The sequence below is a fragment of the Grus americana genome, chromosome 10 (assembly GCF_028858705.1).
Source record: "Grus americana isolate bGruAme1 chromosome 10, bGruAme1.mat, whole genome shotgun sequence".
In the NCBI taxonomy this organism is placed as follows: domain Eukaryota; kingdom Metazoa; phylum Chordata; class Aves; order Gruiformes; family Gruidae; genus Grus; species Grus americana.
This window is the reverse complement of record NC_072861.1, coordinates 13,890,056-13,913,524: the sequence shown is the minus strand read 5'-3', so window position 1 is coordinate 13,913,524 and position 23,469 is coordinate 13,890,056. Positions and strand designations below refer to the sequence as shown.

Genomic DNA, 23,469 nt, shown 5'->3' with positions numbered 1-23,469 from the left:
AGATCTTACAACATCACAACCTGTAACACTTTCTAAGCTCTGAAAATAATAAATACAGTTGTCAGCAGTGATCCTCTCAAGAATCTACATTTACTATTTTTGCTGCTACTGCCAGAATTAGTAATTAATGTATGTAATTTTCTTCCTTGTGAGCAAATAGCTTTTGAAGTCTAATGGTCAGTAGATATAAATTAGGTTTACTGGAAATGCTGACAGTTATTTTGAAATAGTGCAAAGTGAAATAACTGTTTGAAGTGGTAAAGATTGTTCTTTAGCTGTCCCAAGGCTGGTTCATTGCACAAGTGCTAATGATATCAAGCACTATTTAGCTATTTCTAGACACAAAGCCAAGATAGGCAGATTTTTAAAAGAAGGCTTTTCACTGCATCTTCCACATTTGTGGCATTGGAAGAAATTTAGGTTCAAGTATATCTCCACTAAAAAGGTCATTGTGACATCCAACCTGTACTATAAATCTGTTTTCCATGCTGGACAGGCCTGAAAGGATGACTGTCAAGGATGTGAAGGATGTTATCCACATGCTCTACGACATAAATTCCATTTACATTACCCACTGCCTTGCAAAACAATAGAATATCAGAAACACCTTACATGGAATGATTCATTTTACCAAGCAAGCATTTTACTCAGTATTATTTAAGAGCCAGTATAAACTGAAGCTTCTTTTATTTTTGCACTAAGGCTTTCCCTGTTGAGAGAGATGTCGCTATAAACTCTCATGAGTCTTTTTATGTTATCTGTGGCAGAAAGCACGGAAGAAAAAAAACAATTCACCACACTCATCCTTCATGAAAAATTCAGCAATGCAACAATTTTATCTTCTCATTTACGCACAACTTGACAAAAGTTCGGAACAGCTTGAGAAGTTCAATAAATTTACCTATATTACTGAAAAAACTAAATACAATCTGTTCTGGTCTTGAGTGAGACCAGTGAAAAGATGTAGTTCTAAAATGTGTTTGCATTGTGTAAACAAATTGATTAATTCACCATTGGGCTTTATCAGCCTAAAACATCCTCTCTTCCCTGTACAATCTGAGAATGGCTTTCCAGTTCCAAGCATTGTGTTTCCTACAGTACTTGAAATATATCTCTGATTTAGAAGCACTTCAATATCTCAATGAACTCTTAGTGATAGATGATAGCAGTGGTGCTTCAGAACTCTGTAAGCATGGGATCATTTCTGCTACCTCCAGATCTTTCAGTCTTAATTTAGAAATCTGAAGCTAAGCCTTTATCAATGTCAAAATTCTTGGGTAAGTACACGTGCCAACTGCTGGAGGTACACTGGGGGCGTGAGGTCAGTGGTAAATTCACATTACATTGTACCAATCTCTTATGATTTAATCATTGTTCTCCAGTAATGAATGTCAAATGAATGTCTAGTCTGTATATTGTTAATTCATTTCATCAGGTGTCTTGTTACTAGTTCAATGTAGCAGAATTGAGTTAAAGACCTTACAGTAGAATATTTGCCCAAGTACACATCCTTTTGTCTACTTCTAAAGGAAAAAAAAAAAAAAGAAGAGAGCTTAAATCCATTGCTAGGAACTGAAAAATGTATTTGGGAAAACTCTAAATTGAAAACCTCAGAACATGAAACACTGAACGTGAGATAAAAAATTTAGTCCTTTATGAAAAATGTGCATGGAAGAGACACTATAAAAACAAGGCACTTTAAAGTTTTTTGTTTTGATATACACCAACCTCAAACTGAATAAACGTGCAGTTGTGGCCCCAAAGATATGTCCAAGAAAAAACGGAAGAAACCAAGTACATCAGAAAGTAGTGTGCTTTAACAATTAAGTTCTGTTTTCCATTAGTAGAAAAGATACTCCTGATTATTTCTCACTCAGTCCCTACGAACAGGTATTTCCTCTAATCTGAATCTTCTTTTTACCCAAGTCAGTGGTCTCAGTCACATACTGCATCGAGCTGCTCTCAACGCCACTCCAAGCAGGGGTATAGAGCAAAGCTTTATGCCTCCCTCTGTAGCCTTTCATCATCCATTAGAGCAGCTGCAATATCTGTCCAGCACCCAGGGGAGCAAGAATAACAGAAATACCTGAAAGTTTCTGTCCATGCTCCTTTCTTCCTTGAGAAGTCATTTTGGGGAAGGACCTTGCAAATGAGGGGCTGCTTTTTCTACCTGGGGATCCTCTGCCAACTGCTGAGGCCAGTATTATCACAGCCACAGAGGCCTAAAAGGACTAATGATCCAGGCCAACAAGTTTTACCACAGAATTTAGTGGAATAGGATTACAGCCTCACAGTAGGTATTTGATCCAAATTGAAATGATATAAAATGTGTTTTCTGCAGAAATTGTATTATTACAGATTCCCTGTGAAGGCACTTATCCTGCACGAGGTGAAGACCTACTGGCTTCTGTAAGTATGATTTACATGCAGAGACCCTTGGCAGGGTTGGGATTAACACAGTAACACAAAACAAGAAAGTCTGTGGTTCTTTGTGCACAAAGAAGAATGTACTGCACACAGCACTTCCACTATTTTCTCTGAACGGCAAAACCCTGAGCTTAAAATGTAAGTTGGTGCTTTAAAAGGTGCCAGTTCCCCATTCAGTTTGCCAATAAACAAAAGTATGTTAAAACAGTTTTCAGTTCACTAAGTAATCTATCATGCACAAGAATATATCACTAATAGTATAATTACTTGTGCATATGCTAGTCACACACTTCCAGAAAGCAATTAGCCTAAACAAAAGTATTGTTTGAATAGGATCATGCCTGACTTATGCAGTACCAGTCTCTGTAAGAGTAGTTTTGCCTGAAATTGTAGGTGGTTTTCATTTGTTCTTAATCCCTGCCTCCTTTCCCTCCTCCCACTCCAAATCAGAAACACATTTCACTTGATTACAGAGCTAATTTCCTTATCCAAGATTTAAAAAAAAAAAAAAAGCCAAAACTTAAAAATAAAGAGGTCTGAATTAAACCTGCAAACAAAAAACAAAGGTATCAAAAAACCAAGCAGAAGAATTGAAAATATTAGGGACCACCTAACATCACCTTTAGTTAAATTTCCACAAAAACACCAAATGATGCATTTTATCTTTACACAGCCTTAAAAACACATAGCTTTATGAACATGATTTAAAACTCCTTATAACATCTGTAGGATTAGTATGGAGTACCACAAACCTGACCTCATAATTTGTTACTTACACGAGATGTCCCAGCTAAGGAAATAGAACTACTCACAGGACTCAAGTCAGAGGAATTTGTGTTATTCTAATATCAGCACACCAGCTGAGTAAGGACTGCAAGGTCAGTCCCTTACGCAGCTGAAGAGGAATATTTCTAACATAATGCTGAAATTCAGGTAGCCAAGTATTAGCAGTTGCACCTCTGGTGCTTAGCCAAAACTAAGTCTATCAAGCTCACTCTCAGAATACACAAATGAAACCACTGGGAGTGTTTGTTGTTGCAAGGTTTGCACTGTAGAAAAACACCTGAAATAGTTCATGCCCACGAGAGAACAGCTTGTTTCATTCCACAAGGATCTTTAAATTAAAAGCTAGGCATTGAGATTGATGATGTTAAGTCTTTTTAATAGTTCTGAGTGCTTCTTCAGGGTATCAGCAAAAATGTCATGTCACAGTATAACACAGGTTTCTGCCCCCTCAAAAGGGGAGTGCTGGAGCTTTATGTACGGGGTAGCAGTTGTGCCGCGAGCTACAAATCTTACTCCCTTCTCAGGATTAGAGCTTGTCTTCACTGATGCGTTAATTTGAAACAAGTTTGTCCCTCACATGACTCATCTCCAAGCCCAAAACCTTCTAGCTCCATCTCACTGGTGATTTACATGCAAACTAGCTGGCAATGGCATAAAAAAGCTCCAAGTGGGAGCAGAAGCCAGCAGCAGCTGCTGCTCAAAACCAGGCTGTGACTCCCAGTTCCAGAAGCAGACCAGGGAGGATGGCAATCATCAGCAGGTGGAGTGGGGAAAGCAGGCAAGAGAAATTGGGGGAAAAATGGCTGTCAGCCCAGCTGGATAGATAAGACAACTTCAGTTTATTTTATCCAATATGAAAAAGATTTACACAACAAAAAAAACATGTACTGCTAGCTGACTACAAATAAAAAGGTGGAATAATAGGTTCCCTCAGCTTATTTCTACATTAATTTTCAAAGTCATCCAGATCCTGGGTTTGTTGGGTTTTTTTTAATTAACCCTTTAAAAACTATCCTTCTTCCCCACACACACCCAAAAAAAGCAGAAACCAAGCCAGATTATTTCTCTTGTGGAGGACAAGGCATATATCAGAGTATTTACTCTCCCAATTTTGGCATTCACTTCATAGCAGACTTTTCTAGCAAACCCAAAGAAAGGCTAGTTATTAAAAAAAACTGTACCAGCCTCAGCCTGTGTATTACAACTTGCAAATCTATTTGGAAACAGACTCACTGGTTTCTACCTTACCTCGCATAGCTAAACACTTGCAAGTCTGAAGTGCAGAATTTCATTATTTTAATTGCTTGCTGGGTGGTTTCAAGATGCCAATATTTACCACTCTTCCTGGCTGCATTTTTTTTTTTTAAGTATTTGTTTAGAAACACTACATTTCTTTGCCAAAATTGGACTACTTAGCATCACATATCTAATTCCAGAATCAGGACTTCCTTGTTATGAATTTAAATTGGTAAACATTGTAAAACTTAGGAGCAAGGTCAGCTAGAAAACTAACTGGTCAAGCAAACATTTTCTCACTTAAAAGAAGATAACCTCTTTTTCTTTTTTCTTTCCTTCCCCCTTCAAGAGCGGTCTTTTTCAGCCAGCCAAAGTGGAAAGGTACTTCAAACATATTCAGCCCAACCAAGTTTTCACTGCTGTCCTTGGTGGTGGTCCGTCATATGGAATGGTTTTAATACTTGGAAGCAATACCTTAAGTGTCAGAAAACAAGAACATTTTATTTCTGCAAGAAAGCTTTCCAGTACTACTAGTATTCTGGAAAAGAAAAAAAAATGCCTTGTAGTAGATTAAAAGGTGAAAAGCCAAAAGAAATCAGAAAGAAAACTAGGAAACTATTCCTTATGGCAAGGTTCAACTCATATCTCCAAGCTGGGGGAAGGGCTATTACTTCTTTATTTTAAAACTCATTCAAGAGTGATATGAGACTGGCATATTTTTTTCAGTCTCAAATTTCTAATGGCAAATGAAGTCTTTGGCGACACATCAAAATCTGTTTGGTACTGTTAGACTTAAATTACATTGACTCAGTAGAATTTTAGAAATGCAGTATGCAATGCACTGATGCAAGACATAGCTTGCTGAACAATGCAGAGCTATAAGAAAATGCTCAGTGTAAACATTTCTACATTTCTGTTCTTTGGGAGCCCTCAAAAGTATTTGCTCTGAAACACTGTTTTTCTTTTTCCCTGAAGATAAAGCAGTAAATGTGTTAAAACTACAATGTACCATTCTGTCCAGATGTCATCTCAGTGAATAAAGGTGGCGGTATCTAATCAGATCTTATATGGTTCTGTAGTCATAGAGGGGGTAAAAAAAGATATATTCACTGAATTTTGAAAATACCTAGCCAAAGAATTTCATCTGCATGTAATTCTTAAGTACACACATAGCAACTGAATATGCAATGGGGTTAGTGCAATCCTGTACAAAAATGAGAGCACAGTCCTGCCAGATTAAACCAGAACAAAATGTACTATCTTTATGTACAACATGAATCCATATGTAATTTTGCTGAGCTAGAACAGAGTACAGTGTGTTCCCATTAATATTTACTCATCTTCCATTTCAAGCTGTAAGTTCATCTTGTCAGATAGCAAATACTTTTGAATATTTAAGTAACAACTAGTTCTATTTTACTGAGATTACTTACTAACAAAGGAATGAATGATCCTGATTAAACTGGCTCCCTGTTTGAAAAATATCACACACAACAGCCAAAGAAAACCCCTTTGAAACATTCCTGTGTTTGGAGAATGTAAGGAAGCTAATCTTGGACCATGACAATGATGATGCTGCTACATAAAAATAATATCCATCTATCCCAACAAACTGGAAATTTTATTGGCCTGGATATGAGGAACAGTGCAAGGGGTAAAAGCACACTTGGGAAGATATAGAAGGATCACTTCTCCTGCAAGGGTCTCGACATCTTGCTGGCTAGCCAAAAGAACAGAGGTTGTAACCCACCCTCTTCTCCATGACCTTCTCTGTGTCAGTATCTTAGGAGCCTCTCATCCCTTTTATCTATTCTGCTCCCTTCCATGAATACAGAGGCATGGTCTTCACAACAGATTGGGTAAGACTTATCTCTTGTTTTGTTGGGGTCAAGTGCACAAGTTTATTTCACTTGTCCAATTTTCAGCTCAATTAGTGTAACTTAGGATGTTCAGGAACACTAGGAGTCTGTAGGGATACCTACAGGACAGTTCTGGTGTTCAGGGAAAAAGAAGGAATGTATTTCCCACAGGCCAGCACCCCTTCACAGTGGGGCAGCACAGAAAGTGAATTGCTGAAATTGAAGTTGTGTGAGAAGATATGACTGCTTTTTTATTATGTGGCAACCTTCCTGTACTGATTCCATTTCCATGTTGGATACATTAGGTAATTAAAAATGGCCTTTTGATGTACATACATTTCTCTTTTTATTCACCTGCATATCCTTATCACAACTACCACATACCAAGCCTATTCATACCAGCTGACAAAAATTCAAGAAATTATCTGATGAAGGATTTTTACCCTCTGGTTTAAGACTTCCATTCATAGAGTAAACATCGTACAAAAGTATAGAATGAAACATAGAAAACAAGAAAAATTCAAGTTTTCTGGCTCAGTTTGACCACATTATAAAATTGAGTTTTGTATGAACAATTCAGCATAAGTAAATTATAACTGTACATTATTATAATCCTATGATTGTCCTAGAAAGTTAAGAAAAATCTTTGTATTTACTGAAGAATTCTTGGTTTACTCACAGAAAGGTAAACTAGAGATACAGATTTGTAGTCAATGTATTTATATTTTTTAGTAAATAATGCTTAAGGACTGAATTGCCTTTCAAAAGAAACTACTACTAATGCAGTTGCTTTTATTTTTAACATTCTGATATTTTAGCACCATTTTGAGTTCCAAGAATTCAAACTTGATTTCATACTGCTCACTGACCATCTGGGAAAAGCAGGCTTCAAAGCTGAATCACATTTGTGAAAGAACAGAAGCTGACCATATCTAAGATGCAACTCAGATCCCAATGGAATTAATGGAAAACTTTCCATCAAATGGAATTGAGCCTGGAACTGTCTTTTGTATAGAGCTATGCTGGTATTTGAGGGGTTTTTGGAGGAGGATTCATTTTGTTTGTTTTTAACCAGTTATGCTATTCACATAGTCCAAACAATCTATTCAAAGACACAGACTATCCCTCTGATACATTTGATTCATCTTCTCCATTTAATGGAAGCTATTTTGATCAAAGTATATAACCTTTATAGGGTTTTTCAACTACTGTCATTAAATGCAGCCAGAGTTGCAGCAGCACTTTACTGTCCTGTAAGTTATTGCTTTTCCAAGTGTTTGGTCCTGAGGACATTTTATCTAAGTACCTTTTCTGTTGATAAGTCCCTCTGGGGTAGCAAAAGTATGAATTATTGTAAACATATTTAAACTAAATTCAAATAATTTACAGTAGCTCAGCATGCTTTTTATTGTATCTTTTCTGTTCACTTTTGTCTTCTTAAAAAGGTACTCAGTCTAAAGCTTTAACAGTCATCTCAGTTCCCTTCTTTCTTCAGAGTAGTGATGAGCAAAGTATTTTTCTCAAAGTATCTCCTGCAAGGAGACCATCTTTCAAAGTAAAGCTGCCAATCACTTGACAGAACCATACCTCATGAGTGCAGGGCAAGTTTGGCTCTTCTCTCACTTTTACAGTGAGTGTCTCCTAACAAATTCCCTCCCCTTACATTAAGAAACATACTGTTAAGTGTCTATGAATTTAATTCAGACAGTTTTGATGTGAAGTTCAACTGACTTCTGGAACATATTGTGTTATGAGTAAATTTCCACAGCATGCCACACATTTCCTAGGTTTACTTTAGATCTTTTGCCAAGATTAACAGCATTTTTTTCATGTTGCTTTCTTTACATTTATATCTATATTCCATGTTTAACATAATGTTTCTATGGGTCTGGAGAAAGCATTAAAGATCTTTAACTTTAAAATACATAATTTGTTGCTTTCTAAACACTCTGCTTCATCCATTATTACACTTTGCATTTGTTTCTGTATAATTCACTCATCCTTCCCTTCTGAAAACTTCATGAAATAAAGTGTGCTGACTTTTCACAAGCTGGTAAAAGCAAGATCTGCCTTATACTGATTTATCCATGAAATAAAACAATTTAGAATAGGTCAAACAATTCACAGAAAGGAAAACCACCTCTAATTTTACACATTGTACAGAACTAGCTATAAACACCTATTAACACATCACTAAAACATTGTTGCTTTCGTCTCCGCTACATCCTAATATTTTCCATAAGTGGTTTTGATATTTTATTTCTACAATTAAGTGCCTTATTCATTTCATATAATGTGTTACCATCCAACTTGCTATAAATTTGATGTGTCTTCAAAAGATAATGCACACTTTGTTTCTTAATTTGTTTCACAGTAATCTATATGTGAATGTGACGATCTCTATCATTTTCACATATGGCATACTGACCTGGTCATCATAACGGTAAGTGAGGAATTGTTCCCCCGTAGTATCCTCAAGAAAACTCCCCTGTGGAGAAAGTGCAAACTCAGGCAAGAAGTATGCACCTTGGGATTGCTCTGCTCTTGTCTGTAAGAGATTCAGAAAGGTCATGTTACAGCTACTACAAACGCAAGTCAAAATTTTGAAAACCTCTATGCATATAATTACAAAGACTAGACACAAACTTCTGGAAAAAGCAAATTATGTGTTTTCTGAGTGGATACTTTGCTACAGAGGTCTGTGACAAGGATATGCCAAATGTTTACAGGGGTCCAAAACCAAACAAGATGCCTCAATAGCAGAATCATCCATTAAACAAAAAGATACCATCTCTGGCTTATCAACCATCACTGCTGAAAGACGCTGTAAAAAACATACTAGAAAAGCAACATTAAGCTATACTTTCTTTTTCCTTATACACTTCACTAGACAATTACTGGCTGCTACAGATAATGGGCTTTTGGTTAAATACGGTATATCTATCCTTACAGGAAGACACAAAGACAAAATCACAGAATAACTCAGCTTGGAAGACATCTTGAGAGCTCATCTGGTCCAGCCTCCTCAAAGTAGGGTAACCTATGAAACCATGACACAATGAAGACAGGCCAAGAGAGTTGGGGTTGTTCAGCCTGGAGAAGAGAAGGCTCCAGGGAGACCTCAGAGCAGCCTTCCAGTACCTGAAGGGGCCTACAAGAAAGCTGGAGAGGGCTGTTTACAAGGGCATGGAGTGACAGGACAAGAGGGAATGGCCTCAAACTGAAGGAGGGTAGATTTGGATTAGATATTACGAAGAAATTCTTCACTATGAGGGTGGTGAGGCACTGGAACAGCTTGCCCAGAGCAGCTGTGGATGCCCCATCCCTGGAAGTGCTCAAGGCCAGGTTGGATGGGGCTTTGTGGCAACGTGGTCTAGCGGAGGGTGTCCCTGCCCATGGCAGGGGGGTTGGAACTAGCTGGGCATTAAGGTCCCTTTGAACCCAAACCATTCTATGATTCTATGAATTATTTTCCTATCCTGCAGAAAGAAATTACTGTAAAGAAGAAATCAGAAGGGAGCAGGGAACAACTGGAGTGAACATCAGGCAGCAGTCCATATTAGTTCCGTACACTATTCACAATTAATGAAGAGCATTTGAGAACAGACTGGGAGAGGAAGAAGGGCCCATTTTGAGCTACAGAGGAGCTAATTCTGTCAGAGTCAGTACCTCCAACTGGGCTGTCTGACACCTGGGCCCTATTAGACAAATGGCTTTTGCTTAACTGATCTGTGCATGCTCAGTAATCATAACACACCTGGAATGCGCTAGACTTACTGAACACTTGCTGGTTGAATATCCTGTCATTGCATTGTAGGTCTAAAGCATTCCAGATACATAGCAAATATACTGCACAGACACTTATGTCCTCATTCCTACTACATTGTAACTCTACCTGAGAAGCCAATTGGTTTGCATACTAGAGAAAATAAGCAATCATCATTTGAATGCAGAATATTGAGTCCAGCTGTGGTAAGGGGGAGAGTGGAAAGGGCAAGGGGATGAAAATTACCTTCCAAAAGGTTGAAACCTTTCAGGGAAGAAAACAAGCCCTGAAATGTACAAGTTACTGCTGGACATTTACCAATGAGTCAACTTAATAAATGGATTTTAATTAAACTGTTTGTCATATTTTTGACATATACATAGTAATTTTACATGAAAGCTAGCAGTCGCCATCAACCAGTTTCCAGACTGTTGGCTACAACTGTACCAAATATAGGTGTGTAATCTCAGTGCCAGTAACTAGAGATTTCAAAAGTAATCCTCAATTCAACCAGTTTGTGGTGGAAAAGCAAGGCAAGACCTTCTGCAGTTTCTCTCTTGCAGTGAGTTCACTTTCTGAAGCTCAACTTATCTCATAAAAAGCAGATGACACGTCATTCACAGTATGGGTCTGGAGAAGCTTACGTTGCTTTTGCTTACTCTGTTCTGCAAAGAAGCTGTCAGCTTCTCAGACTGTAAACCCTGTCATTTGTGACAGCATTAAATTAACATACTTGTTTTAAATCAAGCAATCTTCACATAAACTAGAAATAGCTTGCAAAGGACATGTCTAGACTGGGGTAAAAGGTCTTATTTTAGCATGCAAGACCTAACAAGATTTTAAAGAGGATTTTTTCATCAGGCCTGTATAAGACTAATTCATGCTCATATCATGTTATCAGGACATTTCTATAAAGCCTATTATAGCAGTGGTCTCACTTGTACACTTTAGCCAACTGACTTTATTTATGTAGAATTAAATAATAAAATATGGAGAATAAATCTACATTTGATAACAATAGTTTTCCCATCAAGCAACTGAGAGAGGTCCACAGTTATGCTTCGTGCTGAATCCAAGCTGGCTGCAGTCGATGCAAGCCTTGACACATTAAGTATAACCCAGACATGAAACTGGCTGACATAATCTGGCATTTTTCCCCACTGGTTTCAGTGGGCTATCGATAGATCCTATGTGAAGGAATATGGCAATGATGTAATCCTGTGATTTCAGCACAGGACTAATGGATAAGAGATATGTGTTCTAAATCTCAAGTGGCCTGGGTAGAAGTAGTTAACATTTCTACCTCAGTTTCCCCAGGTTTAAAACAGAATTACACCACCAACTGACCTATATTAATGGTGTATTGTAAAGTTTAGTTTATATTTGTAAAATACTTTGGAAAAGAATAGTGTTAAGTGCTAGCGATTTATAATAGTATTTTTGAAAGAGCTGCCTTATTTACAGACAGAAGAGAATCCTAATCACCCCACCACACTACTTAGATAAATGTATGTATCATCCTGTTGCTTAATTCCCCATAAACAAATTTGTCAGTGGGATATGTAGTGATTAACTTGCTTGTGTTTCTCATTTTTATAAGCTAAACATTTAAAATAGAAAGTCTTTAGACATTCATCAGTATTATGTTTTGAATATAAAAGATGCCAACATTTGAAGCTGAAATAAAAATTTAATAAATATGACATGAAAAACTAAGGGCTTCTCACATATATTCAATTTTCATATGAAAAGCTAATAAGCAGCTAGCCAGTGGAGAAGCAGAAGAATGCTAGCTAGATTAAGGCAAGCTAAATCTGGCTTCCAAGCATGGAAAAATTCAACGCAGAAAATGAATGTTTCATAAGCTTACACAGGAGGTTACAATGGAAACTGATCTGCCAACTACAGCAATAGGTACTGCTACTTACCTAGTATAACTAGAGTAAGGAATAATGCAGCAAAGCATTTAATTAAAAATCTACCAAGAACACAGTACCAGTTTTCATGGCAAGCCGACACTGAAGCCAAGTAATTACAACTGATAAACAACCCAAATCAAGAGGTTCATTAAAAAATAATCAAAGCTTCAAATTCTCAAAGAACTCTTTTGTATCAACTCAAAGTAGCAGAAAAACATTTTTTCCCCTCTAGATATAGGTGCCTTCAAATAATCTGGATCTGTCCAATGCACTTTCATTCATACATTGTACTGAACACAAAACGTACTGTTTCCACTTAGTCCACTTTATTTCCCACTGAGGAATCTACCAATGTTCCTTGTGAGGCTTTTATATTTCTATGGGCACTTTTGCTTAAACATAATTCAAATTTCAACAGTCTGTGGGTTTATAGGATATTTGGGATCATCTCTGAATGACTTACCTAATCCAATATAAATTCATGTTTTAAACTAAAGACTGCAAGTTTCAGAAAACAGTTACATTTCCTACTAGTGTTTTAAGTCTGTTTAATGGCCAGTTTAATGTTAATAGCTTTAAGTTAAATGTGTCAAATTACAAGTACACTTAAGATTTAGAACAGGCATTTTAAACCAGCTTTTATTATTTTAAGCATATGAAGACAGTAGAAGGTGATAATGTAGCCAAACCAAATATAATAATAATAATCACTGCATAAAATTCATTGAAATTAATATATCAGGTAGCAAGGAAGTGTGTACTACTGTACTGACAAAGAAGAAAATTTAAAAGTTGGAAACAGATTGGTGTTTGAAAATCTGGGTACTGGTTGATCAGAACATGTAACTTAGAAACTGAGTCTTCCATGCTACATCATTCTACCTATGTGATCAAGAACTACGCTGATAAACAGATAATGTATGTAGGTTCTGGGAAGTGTAAAATGGCACCATTCTTATTCAAAGGCTTATGCTCTGAGCACAGCTTTGATCTCAGGTTGTGATTGCTTCCTCACTCATCACTCCCCACCTAAGTGCTTAAAGACTAAATTACTGTTCCACTCTCCATTGCAGAAGACAAAATGAATAGCTTCTATCCAAGCCTCTGGTTTGTAGATCTCCCTCCACTGAGACGTGCATGTTGTCATCTTTACTGCTGCCCAATTTCATTGCTCTGTGTACTACTCTGACTAGAAGCATCTGCCCAAGTTGAAGTTGCTGGACTTGAGGATTTTTTTTTTTATTACTGCAAGTAAGAGGGATGATTACCAAATGCTTCCCAGCCAATACTGACATTAGCAAGTAGCATGGCCAAGTAGGACTGAATCTGCAGATAAAAACAGGGTGAAGGACCAAATGCCCACACAAAGCATAGCTGAAGGAAAGGGACTTATTTTAAACTAGGTCTAGTCAATCCTACAGATGGAGTATCTCTTAGTGACTGAAGCACAGCAGGTGTGCTGCTGGGGCACATCTTCTGGTTCAGTTTGACTTGAAAGCAATCCTGTTAGTACACTCAAACCACTACATAAGGCAAACTAATTGCTCTTTTTCCTTGATACCCAGGACTGATATCAACTATTGCCATCTGACTCACTTGTAATTATCAAATCAGAGCAATCACTAAAATGTGGTTTCCCTATGACTAAAAGTTACAGATATTAATCATTGGTCATTCTTTCCAAGGTACAGATTAAGAATTTCATCCAAGGATTTAAACTGTTATTGTAATTTCAGATAAATTAAAAAATGTAGTTTAGTCTACAGTTTTCAGAGATCATTTGATACAAAGGCTATGACAAAGTTCAACTGAACCTCATAATAACATGCCACTATTCTATTTAATCATAGCCACCAGGAGACTGGAAAGTAATTGTTCCATATTTATATATAAACAGCAGCAGCTTTAGAAAGTGAGCTTTCTGCTAAGTCTGAGTTGCGAAGGTCAAGAAGATGAGAAAACAGAGATGGAATGTCTCAAAGAAATTACTTGAACATAATTGGAAATAAAACACTAATCTTTCAGGTACAGAGAAATTTTTAATTTTAGAGTTTCTTGGCACCAAGAACCATATCCAGAGAAAAATAACAACTATGCTCTTATGTACACATCTTAATGCAAATCAGTCATTCCCTAACTAAGCTTCTATGTTTGCTAAAATTGGGAGCATAATGAGAACAAACTGCTTTGCGTAATGAAGAAAATGAAAACTTCAAAATTATCTATTTTAAAATGCCAAAGATGATAAAATACCCCACTCTTCCTCAAATTGCCTCAATATCTTGTTTTTTGAAAGAGGAACAGACAAAAGTTAAAGGTCCAGTCACCTAAAGCTTTATAGTTATGCACTGATGCACTATCCTGCCCAAAACAAATTCTATAAAAAGACCAGCACAGTGAAGCCACTTTGCTTCTCATAGTTTTGTGGCTCTTTTATTAGTACTTGTTGGAAGGAGAAAATTGGGCAGGGTCTTGAGAGTGTTAGTTTCCAAAAATCACTGTTTTAGGGAAAAAGATGGGAAAAGCAGATAAAGTGAGGAAAACTACCTACATTCATAATGACTTGTAAATACATGTTTGTCAGATTAATATGCATGGCAAGTCCAATCATATACCAAAATGTGTGCCTTCTGATTTAATTCAAGTTAATATCTGTCTACTAAGCTGCTGTAGCATATGATTTATGCACCAGGGAAGTAATATACCAGCTAAGTAGCAGTTCAATTTAATGGATTTTCAAGGACTCCAGTACAAAAATGCTAGATAGAGCATAGCACTCTAGCTTCATCAAAACATGAAGTAGTGTGTTAGTAGATAAACAAAGTCACGCTAACAGTTCAGAACTTCAGATATCTCCAGAGCAAGCAATCCTGATGAATAAATAACTAGTAAATCTCAGATTAGCTTCACTCATGGCCAAGATTTAGAAAAACAACTTCCCAATGCTAGACGCTCCAAAACATTTAAAGACCCTGCAAGTGAACTGAGTTTCCACAGAAGCTGCCAGCAGCTCAGTGTTTCTGGAAACAAGGCCAATTATTTAATTATTAATATTAAAACTAAGAGGCCAGCATTTCAAACCAGAATTAAACAATAAACATAATTTCTTCTTCAAAAAGACAAAGGGCTCAGCTGAGCCAGTGAAAGCCATGAATTTCTTCATATAAGAACCCTGAAACAGTGAACATGACTGTCAGGTTTCATCAGGGAAGTCACAAGTGACATGAGGGGACAACCTGAAAGACTGAAACAAGATTTCTTCCGGGGTCAGAGCTCAAATGTGTGACTCAAAGATTGTTTTTCCATGGTGCATGCTCTGTTTTAGTTAAAGGCAGACTTCAGACCTGTCTGATTTAAGCCCAAAGCTAATGATTTTTTTTTCCTCTCATCTCTCTCTAGACCTGTTTAGAACATGTAGAAATAAAACAAGATGGGAAAACGTGCCTGTAACTTGAAGATACATACAAAGATAAGTAAAAGACAATTCGTAAGTATTTTACATAAGCCACCTATTTATGACACAGTAAAATGCTGCCAGCAAGCAACTTAGAAACTGAAAGTTCAGCTATGGCTTGAATAGTGTCTACTATTGAAAACTGTATTTAAGCTATAACATAAATATTCACAACTGCAAGAAAGCAACCGTCTACACTATCTGTGCTGCTCAAACCAGACCCATTCTGTGCCCATTCAAGCACCAGGAGTCATTCCACTGACTTGAATGTACTTAAGATCATGTCATCAAAACAACAGTGCTCATTCTAAACCTTTTTTCATGCTGTAGCTTTGTACAAATTAAAACCAACACTGAACACAAGAAGGATAATGGGGATCATTTTGGTTTGAAATTAAGATAGTATCTTTCAGCCTTTTCAAAAAGTATTTCTACCAAAATTTTTCTTGATTAAATGTAAATACATTTTCTTTGGCACAACTTGGGCTGCAGACTGGGATCAACACATTTTAGAAATCTTTCTGTACCTTCTGCAATTTATGCTAGTGATTAAGCTTTTGGATATTTATCAACAACTACTTATGTTTTCTCTTACTATGGTCTGGCTAAAAGATTAAACTTTTCACTGAAAGGCTGCAGTAGTATTTAGCCAAAATCTCATTTAGTTTCAAAACCCAGCTTAAATATTACTTCTCTCTCATATTTCCAAAAGAAATGTGAATCCTGGAGTTTTGCTTCTTCCAATGAAGCTGCTTCTAAACTCTGTGTTAGGCAGACTCTGCCTTCTTTCCAAAGGATTGATGTGCCTAATATTTGCTTTTAAATGAGCTGCACTAGCAGACTGAAGTTGCTCCCAGTGATATCAATGGCAAAGTTCCCACGAACATCCTTACAAAACCAGGGCCCAAGTATCTCTGCAGCAGAACAACGGACCTTGCAATAGAACACTTACTATTAGGACTGTGGATAGCACTCAGTGCTCTCTAGCTTTGCTTAAATAAGAGCCGAGGTGAAAAATACTGCACTCAGACAAGATGACCCTAGAGCAGTTCATTTCCAATTATTGTCAGAAAGTTAGCGACCGAGGATCAGATTCTGCTTTCAAAATATGCAATGCCCAATTATCTCCCTAAGTCTTTAGTTTAGCCTTGGGGAAATGGGCACAACAATATTTACAGCCAATGTAAAAGCAATTTTATAGCATATGGATAAAACATATACTATGAAATCAGGTATTACTATTACCACTGAGAGTAAAGTTTCACATACAAAGCATACAAGCCTATTCTTAAGAACAAGAAAAAAGGCTTGCAAAGATATGGATTTAGCAGTAGGAAGAGAAAAAACTAGATTAAAAAACCCCAGTAATTTTAATCCCTGTCCTCTGACTTCCTGCTACAGTGGTGATACTACTTATACTCCCAGCATAGTGAAATGTCTACTTTGGACCTTACAGATGCTGAGAAGCTGCATTAAGCATTCCAGGTGGCATCCGTGTTGAAAGGCTGAGATGAGCTGGCAGTATGGTGAGGAAGAACTGTACCTGCTGTATGGAGGAAAAGGAATTCATTCTTGAACTCATTCCTCCTGTGCACAGCTTGACTGCTCCATCACATTTTTCTGTTTCTTTACTTGTTTATGTGTTTTATATAAAGGTCTTGTTCAACAATTTAACTTAAATAAAGCACTGCCTTATGATAGCATGAAATTCTAACAACAGCTTGGAATGGTGAAGGATGATTCTACCTGCACATTCTCTGAGGCTTGGTGCTTTTGGGGGCAGGGGAGTGGTTGGGGGATGTTTTCAGGTTTTTTGTTTGTGGGGTTTTTTTTTAAAAAAAAGATTGAAGTTCTTAGTAAAATCCTCTTCATGAACACTCCTCTGTGCTTAAAACAGTAAAAGGGAAGGAATATCTTGCTAAAAAGTCTGGAAAGGCAACAGAAGATACTATTTCATTATAACTGCTTTTTAAAGTCTTGCAAGCAAGACGCATAGGTGACAAGTCTTTAAAAAGATTTTTTTATCCCTTCTTTCATCATATGTTCCACTATTCCAAACAAAAGCCTCTTTTTACTCTTTGTTTAGTAATCTAATAATTGGTAAAATTCTTGTCATAAATCAAGTCCTTTCAGCATTATTGGAGCACGTTCTCATGAAACTATTTCTCTTATTCGTTGAAAGTTTCTAGGGGTCCTTATGATCTCCAGAGAAAAAATATGCTACAGAGGTACTGTCAGCATCCTTAGCAAAGAAACCAGGATAATCTGTAATATTTTCTTAAAGTTTTGTTAAAGTGTCCTTTATCATGAACACCATGTGGTGAAAGAACTCTTTTGCCAAACTGACAAGCTAACAAATGAATGGACTCATTTGCAGGAAATAAACAATCTTGCTTGTTTATCAATGGACACAGTTGCAGCTCCAGTGACATACTGGAGGAGACTGGAAGCATAATCTTTGAGGAACAGCAGCTTTATTACAAAAAGCAAGAAGGGAGCATAGTTTATGGCTACACAGGATCACAGTCAGAGGCAGTGGAATTATAAAGCCCAACAAATCAATACATGCACTGAATGAAGATTCCATTGCTTAAGGAGTAATAGAACAAAATTAAATGAGAAAGGATATAGTTCAATTCCTTCACTGTGCAGTGGGAGCCTCTATCATAGAGGGGCAAGCAAGGCCCTTTAGTAGCTTTGGCAGGCCATGCATTAACATAGGCCTCAGGATTATTCAATAACACAAAAAAAAGTTTGATGATTGTGGGCCACATGTGATGAATGAGAGGCTGTAGCAGGCTGAGCTGCAGGTGCCTAATCCTTTACTAGTGAGATAAATAGCATCCAATAGGTCTGCAAGGGCAACATCACTTTTCTAACAAATTACTTCCTTCTCATCCCCTTCCCCAGTATCCAGACTGGATAATTGCTCTAATAATGCTAAAAAAAAAAAAAAGGGTAAAGAGGTATGAATGCTCCCAGGTACCCAAGAGTCACATTAAACAGGAAGCCTCCTAAAAGCTAACAAAGCAAGAATTTTGGGCAGGTGAAACTTCATGGCACCATTTTATAAGCAATTCTGCACAGCGCTTACAAAATGTCCCTTTGTTTTCACTTGGCTGCAGTGACATGCCCACACTGAGGTAACTGCAGGATTCAGGATTTAAGGAACAATATCCTCAGCTAGATATGGCCAACCTTTCTATATGCAGGTTTAAACACACCAAGGACACAATCCAGAGGGCTAGCAATTCACATATTTATGTGTGAGCAAAATGGGACCTAGCACATTGTTGGGTACTGCAAAAAAATTTGTTGGTCGCTATCAGATAAATGGGCTAATGATGAGAAAGTAGCATATAAGACTTTACACAATACTTAGTGTTTCTATACAATATATTGTGCAGAATTAGAAAATACACTTATATCCTATAATAATTTTCATCAAGAGATCTCATATGACTCAAAGTTGTCATTATCCTCATTTTACAATGGCTGCTCTCAGGAGAGTCTAGCTAAGAATGACATGGGACTCCTGACTCAAATTTTCCTGATTCTTTTTAATTTAAATTATAACCTTAATGTTATTAATGTTATGTTATGTTAGTGTGATTATTTGTATTTAATTTCCTTTTGGGATTTTTCTTTAATAGTGATATAATTTGAACTGACATAGTAACATGCTTTTCATATACTTCAGCTGAAATTGTGCCTAAGGGCAGTGAAATTCTCATCCATAAGCTCCATAAGGAAAAAAAACACTCTGGTGCTCAGAAGCCAAACACCTGCTAGAACTAGTGGCAGATCCAGATTTTTAAGAGAATTCCTGTTGCATAATGAAAACACAAAGAAGGGAAATGTGTGGGGCAATGGAACGGTATTAAAACCATGGTACTTAGGGGAAAAAAAGGAATCCTAAACCACAATATAATTCAGAGCTAAATACTGAAGATTGACATTAAAGATGTTCACAAGTACAATTATAAACAAAGACCTTTATGATGCAGGGAAGGCTGAACAGTGACTATCATACATTGCAGGGCATCGCCATGCCTTTCGTTGCTAATGATAGGGAGTTTTCTCCCTGCCCTCAATCTCAGTACATCTGCTTCTGATTCAGGTGGCAGGGGAAAATTGGCAAGTATTCAGCCCTCAAAAAAGCCTGCCTAGCACTAGTAATTTTTCTTCACTGCATACTGTTTATGCAATATTGTCATCAGCAACAGCATGGTGTTGATCATGAACTGAACAGGCAGATGAAGTGTATGGAATTGCTCTGCTACTGTAAATGACTACAAATTCTCCTGACAGAAATAGACCTGGAAACAGGGAAACTCTCAGCCACCAAGAGCTGGAATAATTTCTGATTAAGAAAATATACTTTTCATGCATCTGTTTTGAAAATCGAACAGCCCAAAACTCAAGTACAAGAACCAGGAGAGCATGCAAGTAAGCAATTTTGACAGACTAGGAAGACAGAAAGTTTCTGACAATCAACATCTACCATCACTCAGTCAATGAGACTCTCAAAGAGTCCTGTAAATGCCATATAAACAAGTATATTCCAGTAATATGAAGAATAAGGTAACAAGATTCCTCTTCAGAAATGAGTCAAATCATTTTGCCTTTAAAAAAGGATATATTTATGTTATCCACAAAGGTCACTCAGCTATACTAAAATAACTAAAACTAAAATAACACAAGAGGCACGAACAATCTTTATTGATCAGCAGTGTTTGCTGACCTACTTCAGCAACTTCCACAAATAAATACACATAGATAAGGCTGTGTAAAGGCTTATGCGTGGACAGATTAACAGAGTGAAATTGCTCAAGTAAATGGAGAACTGACCTCAGTGGCGCCAGAATTTCTCTTGTACGTTCCAAAGGCACTAATATGACCTGTACAACGCTGGCCACAAATCTAGGTGAGGAAATTTCTGCAGCAAGTTCCTCAGTTTTTAAAATAGGAAACATTTTCTAAAAGATTCAGTCAGTTTAGAGTGTATCAGGGAAAAGGGAATATACCTAATATATACATTATTTCCACATTTAATTACCTTCATTGCTAAAATTCTGTATATTTTTGCTCTGAATTTGCCTAGCTTCTGATCTAGGCCTTTGGATTAACCTGTAGTGTTGTTCTGTGCTATATTACACTGTCCCATATTATCAAAAATAATTTTCTCTCATTTCCTCAAACAAGATGGGAAAGGTGGTGTGTGGTGGCCTAACACCACCCACAAATGACAAAAACAAGCACACTCCTGGTACTGCTGTTCTGTGGAATAGGAGAGCTTAGGTTAACACTGGTCTTCATCCACCTTTTTCAGCATGACCATCCTGTCAACATGTCTTCAAAGAGGGGCTGGGGGGATGTCCCAAAATTCTAGTCAAAGACAGACCAACTTGAATACAAGTGTAAATAATCAAAATGGTTCTCCTCCCTCTTACCTCTAGCTGATGAATACCTTCTCACCTGAAAGAAATTAGACTGTAGAAAATGCCACAGCTAGATGTTCATTCTCAGGCTAACTCATGATTTACAACAGCTCAGCACATGAATGTGTCTAACACATGGTGAGAAAAACGTGATTTTTCCACTGTTAGTTTTCCACCACTCTTGATAATTTTAGTGATGTTAACCCAGTTCTTCATCTACTCTTCTTTCTCCATTGCAGTAAGTCTCTTTGCAGGGTTTACAGACTAGGCAGCCTAGCACATTGACTCGGTCAGGCACATTTTCACAATAAGGAAGCAGTTAAATGGTCATGGCTCTGCTGTAGGAATGTTGGTTTAAGGCTATTAATAAGGCACACGAGGTGAATGCCTTTCAGCCAAGCCAAGCACCCTCCACATGTGCACACCTGTTTCAGCATAATTTTAAAGAGAAATTCCCGAAAGAAACTGTTCACAGCACGCAGTCTCTAAGTCAAACGCATTTTTGCAAATACTCTAGAGCTTTTAACCTTTTTGTGCTTTACTGATGTCAGGAATACTGATACACCAATCACCAGGTAAAGCATGCTACTTCCTAGTAAGCCATTTTTCCCCAAAGAAATTATCTTTGTCTTATCCTCTCTGTTGTTCTCATCTATCACTGTGAGATTATTGCCTGACTTTGACTATCTTGATCCTTCCCACCTGATCTGCTGCTGCTCAAATGCCTTCCCAGACCCAGGCCCACTGTTCAAACACTGCAACTTACTTCTCAAAGCATGCATCCACACAGTTACATATTTAATTCAGCCTCATTTAAATCTCAGCTTAACTATTCCCTCAGTTCAGCGATGCCTGTCTTGATATCTTTGGTCCATCCATTTTCTCATTTCCTTTTAATTTTTTGGGGGAAACAGGGGATGGTTGTTCTCCAAGTGTACTTTGTCTCTTGCCAGTGAAAGCATCTCAAGCAGGGCAAGGTTTTAACTGTGTGTTGTATTGAGCCAGACACACTGTCCAGCATTAACAATGCAAAGGCTGACTAGAAAAAGTTCAATAAGTAAACAAAAAGCAAATATAATGTAACAAGAGAAGCAGAAGCACGCACCCCCCACCCCACCCCCAAAAAAAGGACTCCTAATCAGAAAAGAATGAATATGAAAGAGGACCTACCATTAGTCTGAAGATTGTCATTGCTGGTCACAATTCATCTACTAGCATTAACTGACAGTATTTCACATGTACGCTTACTAATAAGCCACTACTTAGATAACTATGCTTTAGCTGTAAAAAAGCAGAGCAATTAAGAGCTCACATGACAGGCACTGCAGGCATCTGTTCACTGACAACTGTTAAGACTAATGGTCATTAGTTTAATGACTCATTTTTGTTCTTCTCCATAATGTGTACAGTAACGCTGGAGAACTGATATGGTGAAGGGGAAAGGGTTCTTACTGAGGTGAGAAAAGATAAACACAGGATCTGCTGCTGGAAAGAATGAAATAAATCCTCTGGATGAACCGGAATTGCTGAAATGTTAAAAGACACAGCTGAGCAAGTTAGACATCCTTTAATCAGGATAGTTTCAACTTTATCACCCATCTTCCATAACCAGCAAAAAAATTTCATCAAGCAGTTTTAAAATGATCCAGATTACAGAAAGACAATCAACAAACTGACAACAGAAAAAGGATGAAAAATGGAGAACACTGAAGAACATCTGTAATTCAAAGGCAAGACATTGTCTAGTGTTTTGGAATTTAAAATAAAATACGATGCCCTCTTAAATGCTCTGCATTTTCTTTTTAAATATTTTAAGCATCAAGTGTCTTCACTGTGACTGATCTCACTAACGTACCATTTTTAACCCTCTAATGGTCTATATTTCAAATGCAACCAGTAGCAAGTATAAGCAATTAACAGGTATCACAGAAGGAACACTGGAATATAGGCCATGTGATTATATTCCTGGTCACCCATCTTGTATTCTCGTTCAAACAGCTGAAGTTGAGTGAATTGCTACACTATGTGTGCATTACTCTGGGAACTTGGCTACCATATCCACAATATGCAATTTGCCAATACATACCACCTGCATGCTGAGGGAACGGAAGACCTTCCTGTGGAGGAATATCTTCCCATCCTGTGTGGGTGTACAGAAGCAGATGTGTACGTACAATGGATAGCTCCCAGGACAGATGAATTGAGACATGTCATAAGTCATGCATTGCTTTCCAATTATGATTATCTTTCTACGGGAGATTTAACAGAACAATTTTACTCCTTCAGAATACCACATTGGAGTTTATGATGGCATAGCAGATGGCTAGCAAGATAAACGGTCTTGTTTCCTTCTCTTTTCTAGCAGTTTGAAGAATGTAACTGTAGGAGGTGATAACTTTTCAGCATGTACCTAGTTACCAGCATTTCACAGAACCTACCAGCAACTAAAAATTAGACACACAACTGAACACTAAATAGAGGCTGTAGTCAAGCTACTGGAAAGCCCTCCTACCTTGACCAGTACAGGAAGGGTTGTGGAGGGACTGAATCTTATTGTTGCTGCTGGTACAATCAACTCTCT

The 23,469-nt window shown here is 37.4% G+C and overlaps 1 protein-coding gene across 7 annotated transcripts in view; it reads right to left on the bottom strand.

Moving 5' to 3' along the window:
* Nucleotides 1-23,469, bottom strand: part of ADAMTSL3 (ADAMTS like 3) — a 186,649-nt gene that overhangs the window by 145,908 nt on the left and 17,272 nt on the right. For all 7 annotated transcript variants that reach the window (XR_008578650.1, XM_054837231.1, XM_054837228.1 and 4 more), the window contains exon 3: nucleotides 8,737-8,856. Coding sequence is in view for 6 of the 7 variants with exons in the window: in XM_054837231.1 (XP_054693206.1) it covers nucleotides 8,737-8,856 (120 nt within the window). In the remaining variant the exon portion in view is untranslated. The remainder of the gene's footprint in view (nucleotides 1-8,736; nucleotides 8,857-23,469) is intronic.